Genomic DNA, 19,331 nt, shown 5'->3' with positions numbered 1-19,331 from the left:
TGACGAAAACAAGACTAAAGTGCTCAGACTTTTGGTCGGCTTAGACTTGACAAGACTAAAATTGGCAAGAACATGACTGATAAATGACAGCTTGACACAAGGACTGCAGGTAGACTAAAACTAAAATAGGCCTCCAAAAACAACACTAGTTTCAAAACCACTGACCGTCAGCAGAAAGTAAGGGTTAAAAAAAGCACAATCAAAAAGCTCGTCACCAAGAGGACTATATATATATATATATTTAAAAAAAAAAGGCTGCAAAAAGTTTTTTATTTATTCACATTTTATTTATTCACACACATTTTTGGTCAAATTCTGAACCATAATTATACGACAGGTGGTTCAACTTCCGAAGTTCCCCCGTGTATTTTCTACTAATCACTCTACACATGAACTTTTCCCAAGTTTAGCTGAGTTTCCAGAACACCTCTCCCTCCAACCGACTGGATCATAGCTCCAGCGGCCAGCCAATCAACTTCCGGCATTTACATATTTGCCCCTCTTCAAATTGTCACTGCCTCTCCCTCAATGGTTGTCAACCCAGAACAACCACTCTCAGTGCTCGCTTTACACTCCACTGAGCCGATGTCATCACTCTTGCATATCTTGGCAGGTAGAATTGGCCTCTTTTTCTCCTTCCTGTTGTTCAACCGCTAAAAATAAAGCCCCCTTTTGTGGAACTGCCACAAGGCGCCAGTCTGGTCCTCCACAGGGCTTAGAACCTCACTTCCTGACAAACGCAATCCACTTGCAGGAGTTAGTCATGTGCAGATGTACAAACATGTCAGGCACACTGCTGTTTTTGAGAGTGTGCAAGTAAGAGAGAAAACACAAGCTTGCGTGACAAAGACGTGTTATTTTTTCTTGGGACATGCTGGGTCCAAAAACCACATCTATAACTCCACAGCGAATATTTGAATTTGTGCACCTAAAGTCACTCAAAATACAATAGAGGTCCTAGACAACATAATCTTGTTAAAATTATGACTAAGAATTCGATAGGGGCAAATATCACCAATCAGCCCACTGTAATGAAAATCGGTCTCATGAATATTACATCACTCCTCTCAAAAGCGTTAGAGAGAATATTACAAGGCCGCTTCTGTCAAAATTTGATGGATGACATTCTTAATTAGATTAGGGGGGTCATGTATGGGTCATGACCCCTCCCTAATGAAGATTAATGACCCTTTAATGACTTCCAGATGTCATATAATGAGGGTTAATGACCTTTAACGACTTCCTGATGTCATTTAATGAGGGTTAATGACCCTTAATGACTTCCTGATGTCATTTAATGAAGATTAATGACCCCTAATGACTTCCTGATGTCATTTAATGAAGATTAATGACCCTTAATGACTTCCTGATGTCATTTAATGAAGATTAATGACCCTTTAATGACTTCCAGATGTCATATAATGAGGGTTAATGACCTTTAATGACTTCCAGATGTCATTTAATGAGGGGTAATGACCTTTAATGACTTCCGGATGTCGTTTAATGAGGATGAATGACCTTTAATGACTTCCGGATGTCGTATAATGAAGATGAATGACCTTTAATGACTTCCGGATGTCGTTTAATGAAGATGAATGACCTTTAATGACTTCCGGATGTCGTTTAATGAAGATGAATGACCTTTAATGACTTCCAGGTGTTATATAATGAAGATGAATGACCCTTAATGACTTCCTGATGTCATTTAATGAAGATTAATGACCCCTTAATGAAGATGGATGATGTGTAGGTGGTGTTCCTACCTGTTTTTGCAGATATCATGGCTGACCCGGGTTCAAATGCTAATTGTTTGGTTAACTTCCGGATCCGGTGCACGCCCCCCTAGATTGAGTGAATAATGAATAATAATGAGATTGAATGACGTGATCGGAGGGAGTGGTTTAGTATGGGTAAAAAGTATATAACAAGCGCTTCAACAGTCCGATAGAGCTACAGCGAGGATGGCGGGGAAAATCAATGTAATCAGCGAGACAAATGTTTCAGTGCAGATGGGACGCACTGGGACCGACTCGATTTTGGATGCGCCGCGTAAGAAGCAGATGTTTTTGCGACGTATTCAGAAACCCCCCTCAGAGTCTTTGGAGGAAATATGGTCTTTGGATCCATCTGCCTCATGGGGATACCGCTTCCTTTACGAGATGGGTGAGCTGTGTCTGTATTTTAGCATGGACGGTGTTGAAAATACATCACCTAGTGGCTATGGGACTCTAAACTCTAATGACTGGGGTATATTAAATCAACTGGTACCTCGAGTGTTGAAAGAATGTATGAAGTCGTCTGAACCATGGAATGTTTTAACATTTACATGGGTCTCGAGGACAACGCCTACAGGTCGTTGGTTTTTTAAGGTGAAAATTGATTCTAACAACCTGATAGAGACTGGTGATCGCACAAATCAGAATGAACTGTTTTTTACTTTGGAAGCATTTAACACTGAATGTGGTGTTTTTTTGAGGGTTTTGACCCTACCGTTGGCTGAATGGAATGAGAGGATGGATGCGCACTCTGAAAAAATCTCCACCCTCTTTTTGGACAGCAGGCATTGGCGAAACATTGTGGGTGTAAGGAAGGCGTTGACGTTTGAGTAGTCAACGCCCCTATGAACCGCCTACTCTGACGTCATAAGCCAACCCCCCTCAAGGACAGCCCCCCTACCACTTAGACAATGGGAAAATACGCCTCTTTACAACAAATCCCACCCATATAACCGCCCCTATGTAATATAAGAGCAGGAGTCTCCAGCCGGACTACACTTTGCCTGAAAAAGACAACGACGACAACGATGCCTCCTACCAGACAGAGTTCCAGACGCCTGGCAACATCGTGGACGCCTCTGGGTGCCCGGAGTGTGGTGCCTCTGGTGGAAGGATCGCGGCTTAAAGTCTCAAAAGGTACGCAGACAGAGAGCTCTGACTTTGAGGAGGGAAAGGACGTTGAGGCAGCCGCGACCCACCTTGAGCGAGAGCAGTTGGACTGTTCTCAGTACCCCGCGACTGCCGACGAGAACACCCCTCCGCCGGAGAACTCTCAAGAAGTGCAGCTGACCGATGAGTACATTGCCTCGCTGGAGTATTCACAACTGTTGATGACTCCTGAGGAACTCAATACCCGGCATGAACACCTACCTCCTCAGCAGCCTCAGGAGTCTCAGCAGCAGCAGCCTCAGCAGCAACTAACCTCTGACGGGGACGTTGTGGAGGGGTGCCCGCCAACAGCTTTGCCTTCACCTACAAACCTTGACAAGGACTGGGACCTTGTCTGGAACGGGCCCCCGGACAGTTGGCTGTGTCGGGATAAGTACAACTGTATAAAACAGACTATAGGACATCTCCTCAATCAAGTTATAGTTAAATACAGTAGAGATGAATGTAATGGCTGTTTAATCAACCATCCCAGCCAGAGGCAGCACCAGTGTCTAGAAATAGACGATGATGAGTATTTTAGGAAACATTATCATCGTGTGATAGCATTGTTGTGCACGCCTAAATTCCTCCCCAGCATTCATTACATGTTGAACTTGCTTCATCTGACTACCGACATTAAGAAGGTCAAGACAGCGGCCGAGATTGTCCTGCTAGATCTCGAGCAAGAGAAGAAGATACTCGACAAGCTCGAGCAACTGGACGCCCTTGAAGGCCCCGGATCGCTGTCGAACGACCTCAAGACTCTGCTGGACAAGTACTACAATTCTAAATAGAGACACACGATGGGGAATATCTTCAGAAAATTGTTGTTTCGATATTACGGTTTGTGTAATTGGGCGGACATTCTGGAGAGAACCATTCTACATACTTCTGACCGAGACGGACGAATTGACAAAATGTTGTTGATTATGCAAAAAGTCAGATCATTGTCTCATTCGCTATTTCATGTATCTTGGGATTGTTTTGTCAGACGTGTTGTGAACGAGAGTCATTTGGGTTTGGCCAATACAATTAAAGCCGTTCTGGATGCATGGTGTGATGACGTGGGTGTAGGTCAACTGGTAACAATTTTGACTCTGTTTGTTGATTCTGCAAAATACTGTCTAGAAAATAACTACCCTTTAGACTTACCTGTTGAATTAAAAGAATTTCAAACCGTCGTTGAATTAAAAGTTAGTCCCTATGTCTTATCCCGAGTCCTTGAGTATATTAATTCTTAGTATTGCCTTTTAGCATTATGCATGTAATCATTTTTACTATTGTGTATGATTATACTATGGAAATCATGTAATAAACTAAAAAAAAACAAAAGAAGTCATGTCTGTGTGAATTTATCAATAAATAATCGTTGCATATATCATTTAAATTCATTTTCTGATGATGATGGCTGAGAGGAAGTGTATGGAGAAGCTTTACTACGATGCCTCACACCCGGCCAGTTTTGGTGGTGTAGAGCGTTTACACTTAGGTGTACAGGATGTTACGGGTAAAAAAGTAAATCGTGATCGAGTCAGGGGTTTCTTAATCGAGCAAGATGCCTACACCTTACACAAACCCGCTAGAATCAATTTCCCACGAAACAGGGTTTTTGTCCCAAGGGCGCTGAATCAATTTCAGGCAGACCTCTGCGATATGCAGGCCCTGGCTGGCGTCAACGATGGATTTAAATATTTACTGACCGTCATCGATGTTTTTTCAAAAAAAGCCTACGTACGCATTTTGAAGGATAAGACGGCTCCGCAGGTAGTTAAAGCTTTTGAATCTGTTTTGTCTGAGAGTGGGACGCCTCGAAAAATACAGACCGACGCGGGTAAAGAATTTTTTAACAGACATTTTCAGAACCTGATGAAAAAACACAACATTGTTCATTTTGCTACTGCCAGTGATCTGAAAGCCCAGGTTGTTGAAAGGTTTAATAGAACTTTAAAAACTAGAATGTGGAGATATTTTACGGCCAGAAACACACGCAGGTATATCGACGTCGTACAAGATTTAGTAAGTAGTTATAACGAAAGCTACCATAAAAGTATAAAAATGAAGCCCAATCAAGTTACTGACGGAAATACTCAACAGGTTTTCCAGAATCTATACGGTAATATGCCGATAGAGCAAAGTGGGAAATTAAAAATGCGTTTTAAAACAGGAGATGTGGTGAGGATATCTAAATTAAGAGGAGTGTTTGATAAAAAATACGAGCAGAGCTTTACGGACGAATTGTTTACCATATCTGAATGTCTTCCTCGTTTTCCACCCGTCTACAAACTGAAAGATTATGACGGGGATGTCATAGAAGGATCGTTTTACGAAGGTGAATTACAGAAGGTGAGCGTATCAAAAGACCACACATTCCATATTGAGAAAATCCTTAAAAGGCGCACGGTGAGGGGGCAGAGACAATTCCTCGTTCGTTGGAAGGGATGGCCCTCGAAATTCGATAGCTGGGTCCCCGCTTCTCAGATTGTAGACGTTTAAAAAAGAGTTTCAAATACAACTTGTATCAGAAGCCGGCATGGATCCCTTACACGATGGAGGATTCTACGTTACTCTACCTTCTAACGCTAGTATGGATGTGTATACGGACAACACAATCTCACAGTTCAGAGTGAATTTGGCCCAACACATTGATCTCGAAGGAAGTTGGGAGGTGGCTCTGACTGAGATTTCATACCCTCGTAGTTGGATAAACGTACCCGAAAACCAGACTACTTTCTATATAAAAGATATGACGCTTTCCAAAGCTAAGGATGAAAAGAACTCCGAGACAGCTAGGGGGTCTGATAAAAACGAATTTGTAACCCACACCTTAGATATTACATCCGGGGAATATGAAGATCTTGACAAGCTACGAGAGGCGGTTCTGTATATTATAAAAAATAAAATAGGCAACCAAATTTTACTCCATTACGATATTAATATGCGGAAATTTCTTTGGATGTCGTCAACCGGATGTTATAAGATCCGCTTTAATGCACCGTTGGCTTACATACTTGGTATGAAGGAAGGACAATGGTTTACTATAAAACCTAATTGGTTACCTGCCCCGTACCCAGCCGATATAAAGGCGGGTCAATACCATTTATACGTTTATACAGACGTGGTGCAACACCAGACGGTAGGGGATGCCTATGCTCCGTTATTGAGGACTGTTCCGATCGAAGGGAGATACGGGGAGTTTATTTTTAAAACTTTCAACCCTGCTTACTACCTGCCTATTAGTAGGAGACATATTGAAGAAGTAGGAATACAGATTAAGACGGATCAGAATCAGCCGGTTAATTTTAAATACGGAAAGATAATTATTACCCTGCATTTTAAACCGAGGTAAAAAACAATGGTCGTGATGGAGACACACCCTGACCTGTATCGCTTTGTTAATTATTACGAAACCCAAGCAGGAGGGTCGCTTCCGGGTTTTCACGGGGCCCCTGTGCAATATGGGCGAGGTTTGGGCTCCATTTTTTCTAAACTTTTCCGTTTTGTCGTACCTTTAGTCAAAAAAGGTTTTACAGTAGCGAAACCTCACCTGCAGTCGGCGGCTAAAAATATTGCCATGGATGTAGCAGGACGTGCGATGGAAAGAATACAGAGAGGAGAAAAGAATCAAGATGGATCCGGGTTAATGGTTTTGGCTCGAAGACCTTCGAGGAGACCGATAGGTCAGAGACTGGTTACTCATAAAAAGCGTAGGCGTGCAGTCAAAAGGAAATCAGTCTCAAGAAGGAAGCGCCGAAGAAGCAACGCCGACATTTTCTCTTAAACAATCTGACGAAAATGGCTCTTTTACATCACAAGTCGCAAGAATGCACTCTGTCGGAATTAGATTTGTTCTCACCCCCAATGACCCAACTTTCGATAGAACAAAGCCAATACGTCGAAATTTCACCCTTATCAGCTTTGACGGAGCAAGGACCCATTGAATTCTTCATACCGGGGGACGGTTCTAAATATATGGATCTCTCGGACACAATGCTTTACCTGCGTTTGCGAGTAACACACAGAGACGGCTCTCATCTGGGCCCCACCGACCACGTAGGCATCATTAACTATCCGTTAAACACAATCTTTACCCAAGTAGATGTTACATTAGGGGATAGACTCATCTCACAATCAAGCGCTACTCACCCTTACAGAGCTATGATTGAAACATTGTTAAACTTTTCAGAGGATTCTCTCAAAAGCCAATTTAGCACAGCCATGTTCTTCAAAGATACACGAGGGCGGATGGATTCAACATCGCTCACGGGCAACGATGTTAATGAAGGGCTGGTTCACAGAGCCCAATTGATTGAGGGGTCCAGGGAATTTCAACTCCTAGGCCCCATTCACTCGGATATTTTCTTTTGTGAGAGATACCTCTTAAATAACGTGGATCTAAGGCTAAAGCTAACAAGAGCCAGCGATGATTTTTGTTTAATGAGTCCCCCCGACGCTGATTGCTCTCTGAAGATAATAGGAGCCACCCTTTTTGTAAAAAAAGTAGCGGTCGCACCGGCCGTTTCTTTGGGTCACGCAGCGGCTCTCCACAAAGACAACGCGCTGTACCCCCTATCGAGGATCAACGTAAAGACTTACTCTATACCCCAGTTATCGAGGATCTGCCATCAAGACAATCTCTTTTTGGGACATACGCCAAAGTATGTGGTTTTAGCACTCGTCAATCACAGCGCTTTTGTGGGGCGGAAGAATTTAAATCCTTTTAACTTTGCCCACCACAATATTGAATACCTAGCCCTAACTCAAGAAGGGCGGCAGATCCCATCTAAGGCGTTTCAACCCCAATTTAACGCAGGAAACGCAGTGCGCGAGTTTCATAACTTGTTTTCCTCGACGGGGAGGTTTTTAAAAGATTTACCTCTAAGTATAGACCACGAAGACTTTCAACAAGGCTATGCTCTGTTTGCCTTTAATCTAAATCCTAGCCAGGACACAGAGGCTTTATCCCCTGTGTCCAGCGGTACACTCAGATTGGAGATGAGATTCAGGACCCCGCTTCCCCATACCGCCACACTTATTGTGTACGCTTGTTACGACTCTATTTTAGAAATTAACTCGAAGAGGGAAGTGTTAATGGACTATTACTGAGGAGATGAACGGAAGGGAATTGGAGAGTTTGATGACACGTTTACAAGGACATTTATTTGGAGGCGTTTACGCTTCGGACGAGTTATCCTCCTTGAAACCCTCGCCCCCCATATACTATATAGTTAATACACACCCCCGCTCTAAACCCGGAGAACATTGGTTGGCTCTCACCTTGGAAAAGGACGACTCTGCATCTTTTTTCGACCCCTTCGGCTTTCCCCCTGATTTTAAATATTACCCACAAAGTATAAAGTCTTTTCTGGAAAAGTATTCTAACCGTATAATTTACCATAATCGCCAGTTACAACATGAACTGTCAGCGGCCTGCGGCCCTCATTGTGTGTACTACCTGAGCCACAGAGGGTGTGGAGAGTCTTACCAGGATGTGATGGACTGCTACACCGACGATGTAATCAAGAATGATGCTATGGTATCTGCTTTTGTTCGGCGACACCGGTTTTTTACCTGCAAACCATGCGGAGGACAAAAATCATGTTCTTTCAACAAATTTAAAAAATGTCATTGTCTGTAACGGATTATGTTTTTCAAATCATTTATTCAATAAAAGCAATTTAAAAGGCAATACAGAGTGATGTGTTTTTCCTTACATAAAATAAGTGTCATATTTAAAACCCCTCCCACTTTATAGTCGAAGCAGTCCGTTTTCTTTTCTTTTTCCCGTTCGAAGATTCCTTAACAATGGGATTAGATGTATATGAGCCGTTTTTTAGACGTCTCAACTCCTCGCGTGCATGTGGGTTAGAAACCGTTGTTTCGGGTATATTGAGTTCTGAGAGGGTGTGTAGAAACTCGCTCCAACCTCTAGGACCTTGCGATGAAACATTCTTGCCGATGAGATGTTTGAGTAAATCAGTCATGTGGGATCCTCTGACGGGCTTACCTCTGAAGATGAATTCGCTGCGAGGAGTCCAACCTCTTTCGTCGGTAGACAGTTTTCTTAAAACATAATCGGCGTTTTTACGGTAACGAGGAGGGATTGTTTGGACGATGTCGAGCCAGGCTTCATTCTCCAAACCCGTCGCTTCATCTGATGGGGATGTGTTTGATGTCTCAGCAGGTAGAGTCAGGTTGATTGGTCGTCGTTCGTCTTCCCCTTGTTTGAGCAACCCTAAATATCGTTGCATCAAGGATTGGTACTTTTTAATTTTCTCATACTGGTCTAGAGAACTATCTTCTAGGACCTCCTTCATTTTAAAATCCAAATTACGCTCCGCCGTCTCTCGAATGGTTGGTTCCGGCCTGCTTAAACGTTCCAGTTGGTGAGGTGAGACAAGAAACATTTTCTGAGCTGTTCTCAAACTCATGTTGGTTAAAGTTTATTTATTTATTAGACCGCCTAAAAGACTTCCGAGGACAGGGGCGAATGCCCCCAACAAGGGTAAGATAAAACCACCCTTTTGAATCAAGACCGCCCGTTTTTTCTTCAGACTTTTTTTCTTATCGGCCAATTCTCTGATCACCTTCTTTTGCTTTTTTAGCCTCTTATACTGCGAAGGACTCAGCGGTATGTGACCTTTTAAGAGATTTAGAGCAATCTCGCAGAGAGCTTTCACCAAGCTACCGGGACCGCGCAAAAGTATGTCTTTACGTTTCTTGGGCTTGGCGTGAAACAAAGTTTTGAGCAGCGGAGCATTTCTTTTTAAAAGCTTCGACATCTTATTAAGTCTTGGGTATGTAGACGGTAGGCCACTGATGAGCTAGTAAGCCCGTCCTCAGTCTATATTGATCTGGACATGTCGGGGTTAAATCCACTAATAAATACCCGTGAGCGTCTTTGGTAGCGTCTTCAAAGCTTTCCAAAAAATACTTTTTCTTTGAGGGAAATATCTGATTAGCCAAAACACTCGTTTGTAATTTATCACGCGGGTTTTTAAACAACACCATATAATTACTGTTGAGGCTGATTGTCCGGCTGTATTTACCTTGATGAAAAATGTTCTGCGTTAACATGATGACGCTCATATTCCTATGATGTCTATATTGGGTAAAAATTCTTACGACCTCAGGGTGGTCCGACGCCTGAAAGATGACGTCGTCCAGAATAACCAAATGACTTTGACGCGCTGGAAACAAACTTTCATCCTCAAAAGAATCAGGGAGACCTTTCACAAAGTTAATATTTTTATTCAGCTTTTGAAGTTCCTCGTAGAGAGGTTGAAAAGAAGTGTAGATCCATACAACATTGTCAGGAAGACTTTTCATAACATGGTTACAATTTTCCAAGATACTTTTTACAAAATATGTTTTTCCACACCCGCTTGGTCCAGATATTAAACAAGAAAAGGGGGGTTGAAGCCTCGGATCAAAATCAACTTGATTTAACTCCATTTCACAAAACACACTAATAACCGAAAGGCAGGGTGCGTCCGTGGGGGATAAGACGTCTCTTGTCATATACTACCCTGAACTTTTTCATGAATGACATGTTTTTTAGGTGAAAACCCTTTTTGTTACGCACGATAGTGTGTTGAGGCGTTTCAATCGTTCTGGTTTGTGTGCCTGATGAGTCAATGTACCCTTCGACTAAATTCTTGATGCTGTCAAAATTGACGCGTTTGCAAGTGTCATGGGTCTGTGTGATACCTTTTACCTTCATTACCGTTTTCATGCTGTTCCTAGTTTGGTAGGCGTAACTTTTAGGACCCGCTGAAACAAACTCCTGAATGCTATCTCCTCCCAACTCGTCAGTCAAATCCCCCAAATAGTCACCTAATTCCAAAGGACTTTTGCCGTCTTTGACTACATAGACGAGGCTGTCCGTGTCGGTGTACAAAACACTCGTCTGCAGTCGCTCCAAATACGCGTACATTTTTAGACGTGCATAAGCCGTGGTCATGCATGCTGCAAAGATGTTAGCGGTTTTGGAGGGGGGGACGTTGCAACGTCGGTGGTAGCTGTACTGCACGATCGACCTTTGATCGTTGAGGAAGTGAAAGGCTTTGATCTCGTACATCCCCGAAAATAACAATTCAAAGAAGCGTTCTGTGCTGCTTACAATCTCTGTTTTATCCAAATTATCACGCTGTCCCAATTTCCCCCAAAAGTTGTTGAGGCATAATTTAGACACCTGCCTCTTACCCGCATTCACATTTATTTTTGAGGGGTCTAGTCTAATACCTTGGTGAGTCTCATAGTTTTCGATGTACTTTTCCCTACCTGCCTGATCAACGACGTAGGAAGGATACCCCGAGGCCTCTTGCTTCCCTTTAAGGAATGTATCGATATATGCTTTGAAGACGTCGCTACTCGACGAGTCAAAATGCCACACCTCCGTAATTTGTGATACGGTGTAGCCCAGCTCGAGAGCCTTGTTGAATTCAGGCGTAACCCAAACACCGGTTAAGGCTCTCTCGTCATCGTTATGCGAACACGAACTTTCTTGATTGTTAAGTTCTGCGCACGTGCGACAAAGTGTAAACACCAGTTTACCTCTTGCCGTTTTGTAGGGCAGCAGGGGGAAATAGAGGCCTCGTGGAGGGTTGACTTTAGCTCTGATGAACCCGAAATACTTTTGGGGGTCATCGAAATTGTCGTGAATGATGGTAGGATGTCCTAACGGATAGGCACATGTGCTGTTGACAAAAGGATAAAGCGATGTAACATCGACGTACATTACACGTTCACCGGGGGCAGCCGTATAATGTAACACGAAGGCATTCGTTCTCCCTCCAAAAAGAGCTTTACGTGGTATAAGAGGCTCAGGGAATTTTGAATTGCGCAAGAACTCTCTTACATCCGGATTTGACTTTTTTAACCGCAGCCACTCATGCTCCCACATCAACACAAGCTGTACACCGTGCTTGACTTTTAGATCCTGTATTTTCTTTTTAACCCTGTCAAACTTTTCTTGAAACGGTCGTTTACTCATAGGACACTTTTGAGTAGGATCGTAACATTCACGGCATCCGTGATAGAAACATCCGAGATATTCCCATACATATTTTACGCCGTCTATCAAAGCGTACCCGTCTACATAGTACTGCCCGATCTTGACCTCCCCCTTGTTTAAGGCGTGAATAATAGGTATTTTTTGGCTGTGCGCCACCCACATTAGGTATTGGATCGAATCGCGTGAGAATGATTTGGATTGTTGTATGTAATTATCGGTCGGCGTAATAGCCAATGTTTTAGGTGTTAGGAAATTGTTCCGGAACACCTTCATGCAGGAGGAGGCGATAGTTACAGAATTGAACGGGTCTGTACCAGTCGCATTAAGAAACTCCTCTCTAAATTTCTCACAAGCTGTCGCCAAAATATTCACATCATTTCTGCAGTACATTAGAGCTTCCTGAGCAAAATTGAAGGTTCCCTTACACGCTACCTCGTACCATTCAAAAAACTTTGTACGATGGACCGTCGACATACGCTCTACCCCATAATATTTTGGATCAGGGTAGGGACCGATGTAATTTAAATGGTCTAGAGAGCTAAAGCCATGGGGGAAATACCCTTTAGTTTGATCGATGAAACCTAGAGCTTTAGGCAAGGAGCTGAGGGGCATCGTGAGGAAGGACAAGGAGTCGATGTACCCCAGTTTGTAGTCCGTATCTGAGAAACAAATGACTTTGCTCCCTTGCATAATGACGCTGACATTAACCCCCATGTCTACCATTTTGTTTAGAATGATGTAAGCGTCAAAACCTTTGGCGTTGTGAGCGATTAGTTTAGACTGTTCAAAACGAGGGTTCCTGACATAATCAAGAAATTGTTCGACGCAATCAAGACCCAACCAATGTTTTTCCACCCCCTTTGTCGATTTGGTACACACTAGGTAGGGTTTGTGTTTACCGTCAGCACCTACGAATGTTTCAAAATCGTAGTAAATTATTTGTTTACAAGGCGCTTCCGGTTTCAGAGGCTGCATGTAACACAGATGAGGGTTTCCTCTCGCCTCATCACCGCCCTTAGGTAGAACCTCTCCACATACTGTGCATTTGGCTTGAGGGCATTTATGTTTAACATTCTCCCCCTGTGATTTGACGTAATATTCCACACTGCATTCGCTACATTTTTTGTATTTCTCACAGTTGCTAGTCTCGGATTTTGAGGTCTGTCTGCGTTCTTTGTGTTTAACGAAGCAACTCTCGTTCTGACATATTTTGTTACAATCGTTACAATGAATGGCTTTGAACGGTTGTTGTTTGTAGGTAGGGTCGAGACAGATGTGACAATGCCCCTCACAACTATGTTGTTCTTGGTTTTTATGCCCTTTGTAACATTGTCTGCAAAAGTAGGATTTCCCTATGAACTCCTTAACCGATTTTATTCCATAATAGTGTCCGTCTAATAGCAGTAAGAACACTGAGTCCTCTGATTTGGGGTATTGCGTCTCAAAAAAAGACAGGGGGCGTTCGCAATCCGCTCTATAAGCTATAACGATTTTGCGTTTCACAAGCGTTTCAAATTTGTGTACGTCCCTCAGACTAACAGCAGTCTCACAAGTCAACCCCACGCTTTGCTGTAAATAACGAGCCCTCTGTGTAGCCTGATCAACAGTCAACGATCCGTCAAGCAGGTATGCTAACGATCTAGCAAAGCATAATTTATCATTTTTGTCATACGTTATGTACAAACATCTCTTCTTCTTTTGAACCATTTCATCATTTGTAGTCAAAATTAGTTTGCGTTTGGCACCTCCTCCGCCATTAACATCAAATACAATCTGTACAACAAGTTCTAGACTATTGTCGGCCAGTACCTCTGTATTAGATTGTGCGATGCGATCTAGCAAATTATGGACTGCGTCAGTTACGTCATTCGGGTCATTAACAGCATCTAGGTAACAGTGCTCCCTCACATTTTCACCCACTATTTCTGCTTGGACTATATCACCGCGACTAGTCGATCTGATTACCTCCTGCACAGCTTCATTCAAATTATTGCCAATGTTTGTGTAGAAGGCTGCAAAATCAAGGGGGTCTTCAGGTCTCGTTGTATTTAGACGTCGTCTTATCTCCAAGTTGTTAAAATTCGGACGGCTAACTTGTCCCCCCACCTGTCTGTTTGTGTCTGAAGATTGTTGCAAGGTGGAATGTGTACTGGGGGTTGGTGCTGGGGGATGTTCTGCTTGAATGTGTCGATGTACCCGAGACTGTTGTTGGAGGTCTTGTCTAGCTGGTGTACTACTACCACCAGCTTCTGTCTGTTGCGTTTGATTGTGCGTGTATGGTTGGTATTGAAAGTTTTGTGTATTTGACACAAGTGTCTGCTGGCAATGTGTACTGCTGCTACCTTCTGCATATTGCATTTGATTGCGTGGGTGTGGCTGGGAATGTTGTGAAAATGATACAGAGGATTGCTGTTGGTCATTTCTATGTATGTCTGGTTCAAGTATGTCCTCAACGGCTTCGTCGTTTGAAGATGACTGGTTAAGACGTGCAAGAGCCCTCTCTAAAGGATTAAAGAAATCAATAAAATCCTCAATGTGTCTTATAGCCACAAACGGATCGCCATCATCGCCGCCGATTTCATCAGGCATTTGAAAAGGCTCGATTTGCATAGAGATCTCATCGTTTAAGGCATTTACAATTTCAGCCAAACCTTGACCTACATTATCTAAATCCATGTCACCCCCCTCAGAGTTTTCCATTTCAGATTCGCTTTCAATCGGTGGAAACCCGACGAATTCACCTTCCGCTTCGGCCCTCACGTTTTCACGCCTTAATATCTCTTCTTCTTCTTCTCCTTCTTCTTCTTCTTCTTCTTCTTCGTCAGATATTATTATGACCTCAGGTTGAGCAGTCTCTGGGACCGTCTCGCTCAGTATATCACCACCTATAATCATACAACATTACCGGTTCATTTAAAAAATAGTAATACATAGGTTTTATTTTATTTAAAAAAAGGAAATTTACCGTTCACTCCTGCAGGTAATTCGTCATCCAATTCTTCCTCATCACTCGTAATTACGAAAATCTCCGGCTGTCTAACCCTCTCGTTCACATCCTCATTCAATTCTGTAAATATCCATTACTAACAGTTAATTTTAAAGCAAGAAAAAGCTCTAAACGTTTCAAAAAAAGAAATACTTACGCCGGATTCCTGTCACAACATCGCCACCTTGTGACGCTGAATAATAATACAGTTGAATTTCATCCAACAACGCTTCTAATTCTGTAAAAATTCAAATTTAAAATAAGAAATACGAACTCATTCACTCATTCAAAAAATAAATAAAATAAAAAAAACTCTCCTAACTCTATAAAATAAAAATAAATGTAAAACAAAAATACATATTGATACAGACTTATTCCAAAATCTCTCATAACTTAAAAATAAAATAAACGCTATAAGTATAAAAATAAAGGCATGCATCATTCCATTAAATAAATAAATCACTCACTAAGATGCTTGCTTTTCCAGAAGCTTCATTAAGATGTAGGTTTTTTTTTTATTTCATAGCAAAAACATTAATAGAAGTGAATATAAGTGCCACATTTGTATGAGTATATATACATATATAGATAATATCAAGAGTTAATTACCTGGATTCATCTTGGAAGCTCAGAGCCGATACCTCTTGAGAATTTTTCAGAGAAGTGAGTGTGGCATTGCGAAGGCCTCATATTTATACATAGAGGAGGGTGTGCAAAACGCAATTTAAAATCCATACATTTCTATTAGACCCTCAGAAATGACCCTCACAATTAGTTGCGTGTCCGTTCTTCTTCAGCCTAATTTAATTTTATGACCAGCAACCCCTCTGTTCTCACAGGGGGTGAGGAGACCTGCTCACCATTTTCCTTTTGTAAAATTGATACTGATATAAATGTAACCGTCAGAGTACATGCTTATTTTTGTAATATATTTTAGGAAGCGTTGTCTTTCAAACTAACAACATTATAGCCATCGTTTACCTCACACTTCTTCAGCCGCCCGTCTGTCCTCACACTTCTTTGACCCTCATGCAGCCATACATGCGCGTACGCGCACACAAGCACAGACATACATTTGACCTCCCCATGAACCTTTGACTGCATATGCTTCCCCCTACTCACAGAAATATTGAACAAAAATGTCAGATAGTAACTATATCAGTAAGGGGAAATTATATAGTTTTATCCGTTTATTTTCAGATTCAACCCCAGCAGTCACGAACGACTCTTACAACATTTTTACATATAATGTATAACTTCATATTTTTTAATTTCATAATACCAACCACCGTATCACAGTTTAACCTTACCTTATACTTCTTGTTTTACAACCTCTAAAAATACAATCTTTGAGCCGTGTTTGTGCATACTTTTCCCCCTTCACCATAATAGAAATGGCTAGTACTTTTCCCCCGGCGGTTTTACCCATACTAAACCACTCCCTCCGATCACGTCATTCAATCTCATTATTATTCATTATTCACTCAATCTAGGGGGGCGTGCACCGGATCCGGAAGTTAACCAAACAATTAGCATTTGAACCCGGGTCAGCCAGGATATCTGCAAAAACAGGTAGGAACACCACCTACACATCATCCATCTTCATTAAGGGGTCATTAATCTTCATTAAATGACATCAGGAAGTCATTAAGGGTCATTCATCTTCATTATATAACACCTGGAAGTCATTAAAGGTCATTCATCTTCATTAAACGACATCCGGAAGTCATTAAAGGTCATTCATCTTCATTATACGACATCCGGAAGTCATTAAAGGTCATTCATCCTCATTAAACGACATCCGGAAGTCATTAAAGGTCATTACCCCTCATTAAATGACATCTGGAAGTCATTAAAGGTCATTAACCCTCATTATATGACATCTGGAAGTCATTAAAGGGTCATTAATCTTCATTAAATGACATCAGGAAGTCATTAAGGGTCATTAATCTTCATTAAATGACATCAGGAAGTCATTAGGGGTCATTAATCTTCATTAAATGACATCAGGAAGTCATTAAGGGTCATTCATCTTCATTATATAACACCTGGAAGTCATTAAAGGTCATTCATCTTCATTAAACGACATCCGGAAGTCATTAAAGGTCATTCATCTTCATTATACGACATCCGGAAGTCATTAAAGGTCATTCATCCTCATTAAACGACATCCGGAAGTCATTAAAGGTCATTACCCCTCATTAAATGACATCTGGAAGTCATTAAAGGTCATTAACCCTCATTATATGACATCTGGAAGTCATTAAAGGGTCATTAATCTTCATTAAATGACATCAGGAAGTCATTAAGGGTCATTAATCTTCATTAAATGACATCAGGAAGTCATTAGGGGTCATTAATCTTCATTAAATGACATCAGGAAGTCATTAAGGGTCATTAACCCTCATTAAATGACATCAGGAAGTCATTAAAGGTCATTAACCCTCATTATATGACATCTGGAAGTCATTAAAGGGTCATTAATCTTCATTAGGGAGGGGTCATGACCCATACATGACCCCCCTAATCTAATTAAGAATGTCATCCATCAAATTTTGACAGAAGCGGCCTTGTAATATTCTCTCTAGCGTTGTTAGTTAATGACCTTATCAGAGACCATAATCTTAATGTGATTGGTCTTTGCAAGACCTGTTTAAAACCAAATGAGTTTTTAACCACTAAACGAGGCGTTTCCTCCAAACTTTGTGGGTTCACGTGTAGTATGACTCATTTCTGAATCTGCTCTTAAACATAACTCTAGCTTTAACAATTACTTCAAAACATTTGAGGTTCTCATGATGCCATCCACAGCATCAGTGCTGTTTTGCCTCGATGTTATCTACGGTCCCTCTGGTCCTTACTGTGGCTTTTTAGATGAATCCCCTGAATTACTGACTTGGTGACTCACACATATCATGGGTGTCTTCAATATACATTTGAACTCCCCATCGGAAGCTTTTAGCGCCGTGTTTCAGACAATAATTGATACTTTTATTTTCACGTAGCTAACAGATGAACAGACTCATAATGGCAATACTTTAGATTCGGTATTAACCCCGAGGCATCTCAACGTCAAATGTAATGGTACTGTGTATGCCACTGCCATGACTGACCATTACTTCATCAAATTTGAGGTCTTGGCCCATGGTCATCATCATATCTATCACCATGGGCGGGCCATAGGGATCCGTGCCCGCCCATTTGAGGCATGAATCTCTAAAATGGTTCTCCTATTTTTTATTATTATATTTTTCCATTCATTCTGTTTAGCACTCTTATGTCCGAGTGTCAGTAAACGCCACACAGGTCTCACGTTGTAGGCCTACTGTAGGAGGTATGTTACGTTTGTTTTGGCTGCTTCTGTTCATTGCTTCTAATGCTCGCCGCTCGTGAATTGCTCTTGTTTTCCGCGTCGGCTACGGCCAAAGGTAGCCGTTTGTTCAAGACAAACAAAAAGGGTGACATTCCCATGCAACGTTTTCTGGCGGCATTCTTGCAAGACGTCACAATATGAAGAAATAGTGGTATGGTTTTGTTTGATTGATGGCCAGTCTTATCTGCAACAGCCATCCCAGCCTTACTGTGTTTGGGCTTGCGTTAATGACCGGCGTACATCACGTGATCAACGCCAGTCATTAAAGTCAAGTATTGCATCGCTCGTGGCCGGGTGCTGTGCACGCACGTCTCCAAATCTCAAATGATTGGTCCGTTCAATGGCGTACTCAGCTTTTTTTTTTTTTTTTTTCTCGACCCCCCCATTAGATTGTGTAGATTTACCTAAGGAAACGCCCATTGTGGTACAAAAAAAAAAAAAAAAAAAGTAGAATTGGCTTGCCTTCTGATCGTCATTGATTATGAATGAATGAGCAAACTGAACAAGAAAAGTTTGAACAGATTTGCCTGTTTGGTTGCTTGGCTTAAATGGAACCTACGGCAACAATGGTGTGTTTGGGACTTTTTCAATAATGGATTGCCAGGCGGCTTCTTCCCGCAGAGCAGAGTTGTCATATAGCAGTAAAGCCTACTCAAAGTGCTGAATGATGCAGTAGCGTGGCTGGATTAGTCATTTAAATTTAAGAAAAGGTCATAATGCTTAGTCAGTGGAACTATGACTTTAGGATGAAAATTTGATTAAGTGTGCCCCCTCGATGTTGGCACGCTGCTGAGTTTCAAAGAATGCCCTTAAACATTTTGTCCTATCAGCATGTTCAATGCAAAATTATAAGAATCCCCGTAAACATACTATGATTAACAATGGACAGGAATATAGTTTTTATCAGAGAAAGATAAGCATCTCTCATGTGTATCATAAAAAGCTATTTTATCTGCATCAAGATAACTCATGTGAATACTATTCTTGAAAAATATGAATTCCTGTATTCTGAGTAAGAAATGGGTGCACAATAGT

At 41.7% G+C, this 19,331-nt stretch overlaps 2 protein-coding genes across 2 annotated transcripts in view; one reads left to right on the top strand and one right to left on the bottom strand.

Moving 5' to 3' along the window:
* LOC144033563 (uncharacterized) overlaps positions 1–16,464 on the bottom strand; it is a 42,423-nt gene extending 25,959 nt beyond the window's left edge. The window contains exons 1-4 of the mRNA XM_077541746.1: positions 15,533–16,464; positions 15,081–15,161; positions 14,903–15,004; positions 13,164–14,822 (exon numbers count right to left, since the gene is read on the bottom strand). Coding sequence (XP_077397872.1) covers positions 13,164–14,822; positions 14,903–15,004; positions 15,081–15,161; positions 15,533–15,542 — 1,852 coding nt within the window. The 5' untranslated portion in view covers positions 15,543–16,464. The remainder of the gene's footprint in view (positions 1–13,163; positions 14,823–14,902; positions 15,005–15,080; positions 15,162–15,532) is intronic.
* Positions 1–19,331, top strand: part of LOC144033067 (C5a anaphylatoxin chemotactic receptor 1-like) — a 463,289-nt gene that overhangs the window by 243,972 nt on the left and 199,986 nt on the right. The window lies entirely within an intron of this gene.

The sequence above is a fragment of the Festucalex cinctus genome, chromosome 13 (genome assembly GCF_051991245.1).
Source record: "Festucalex cinctus isolate MCC-2025b chromosome 13, RoL_Fcin_1.0, whole genome shotgun sequence".
NCBI classification, from domain to species: Eukaryota; Metazoa; Chordata; class Actinopteri; order Syngnathiformes; family Syngnathidae; genus Festucalex; species Festucalex cinctus.
Note: the sequence above shows the minus strand (reverse complement) of the source record. Positions and strands in the feature narration are given on the sequence as shown.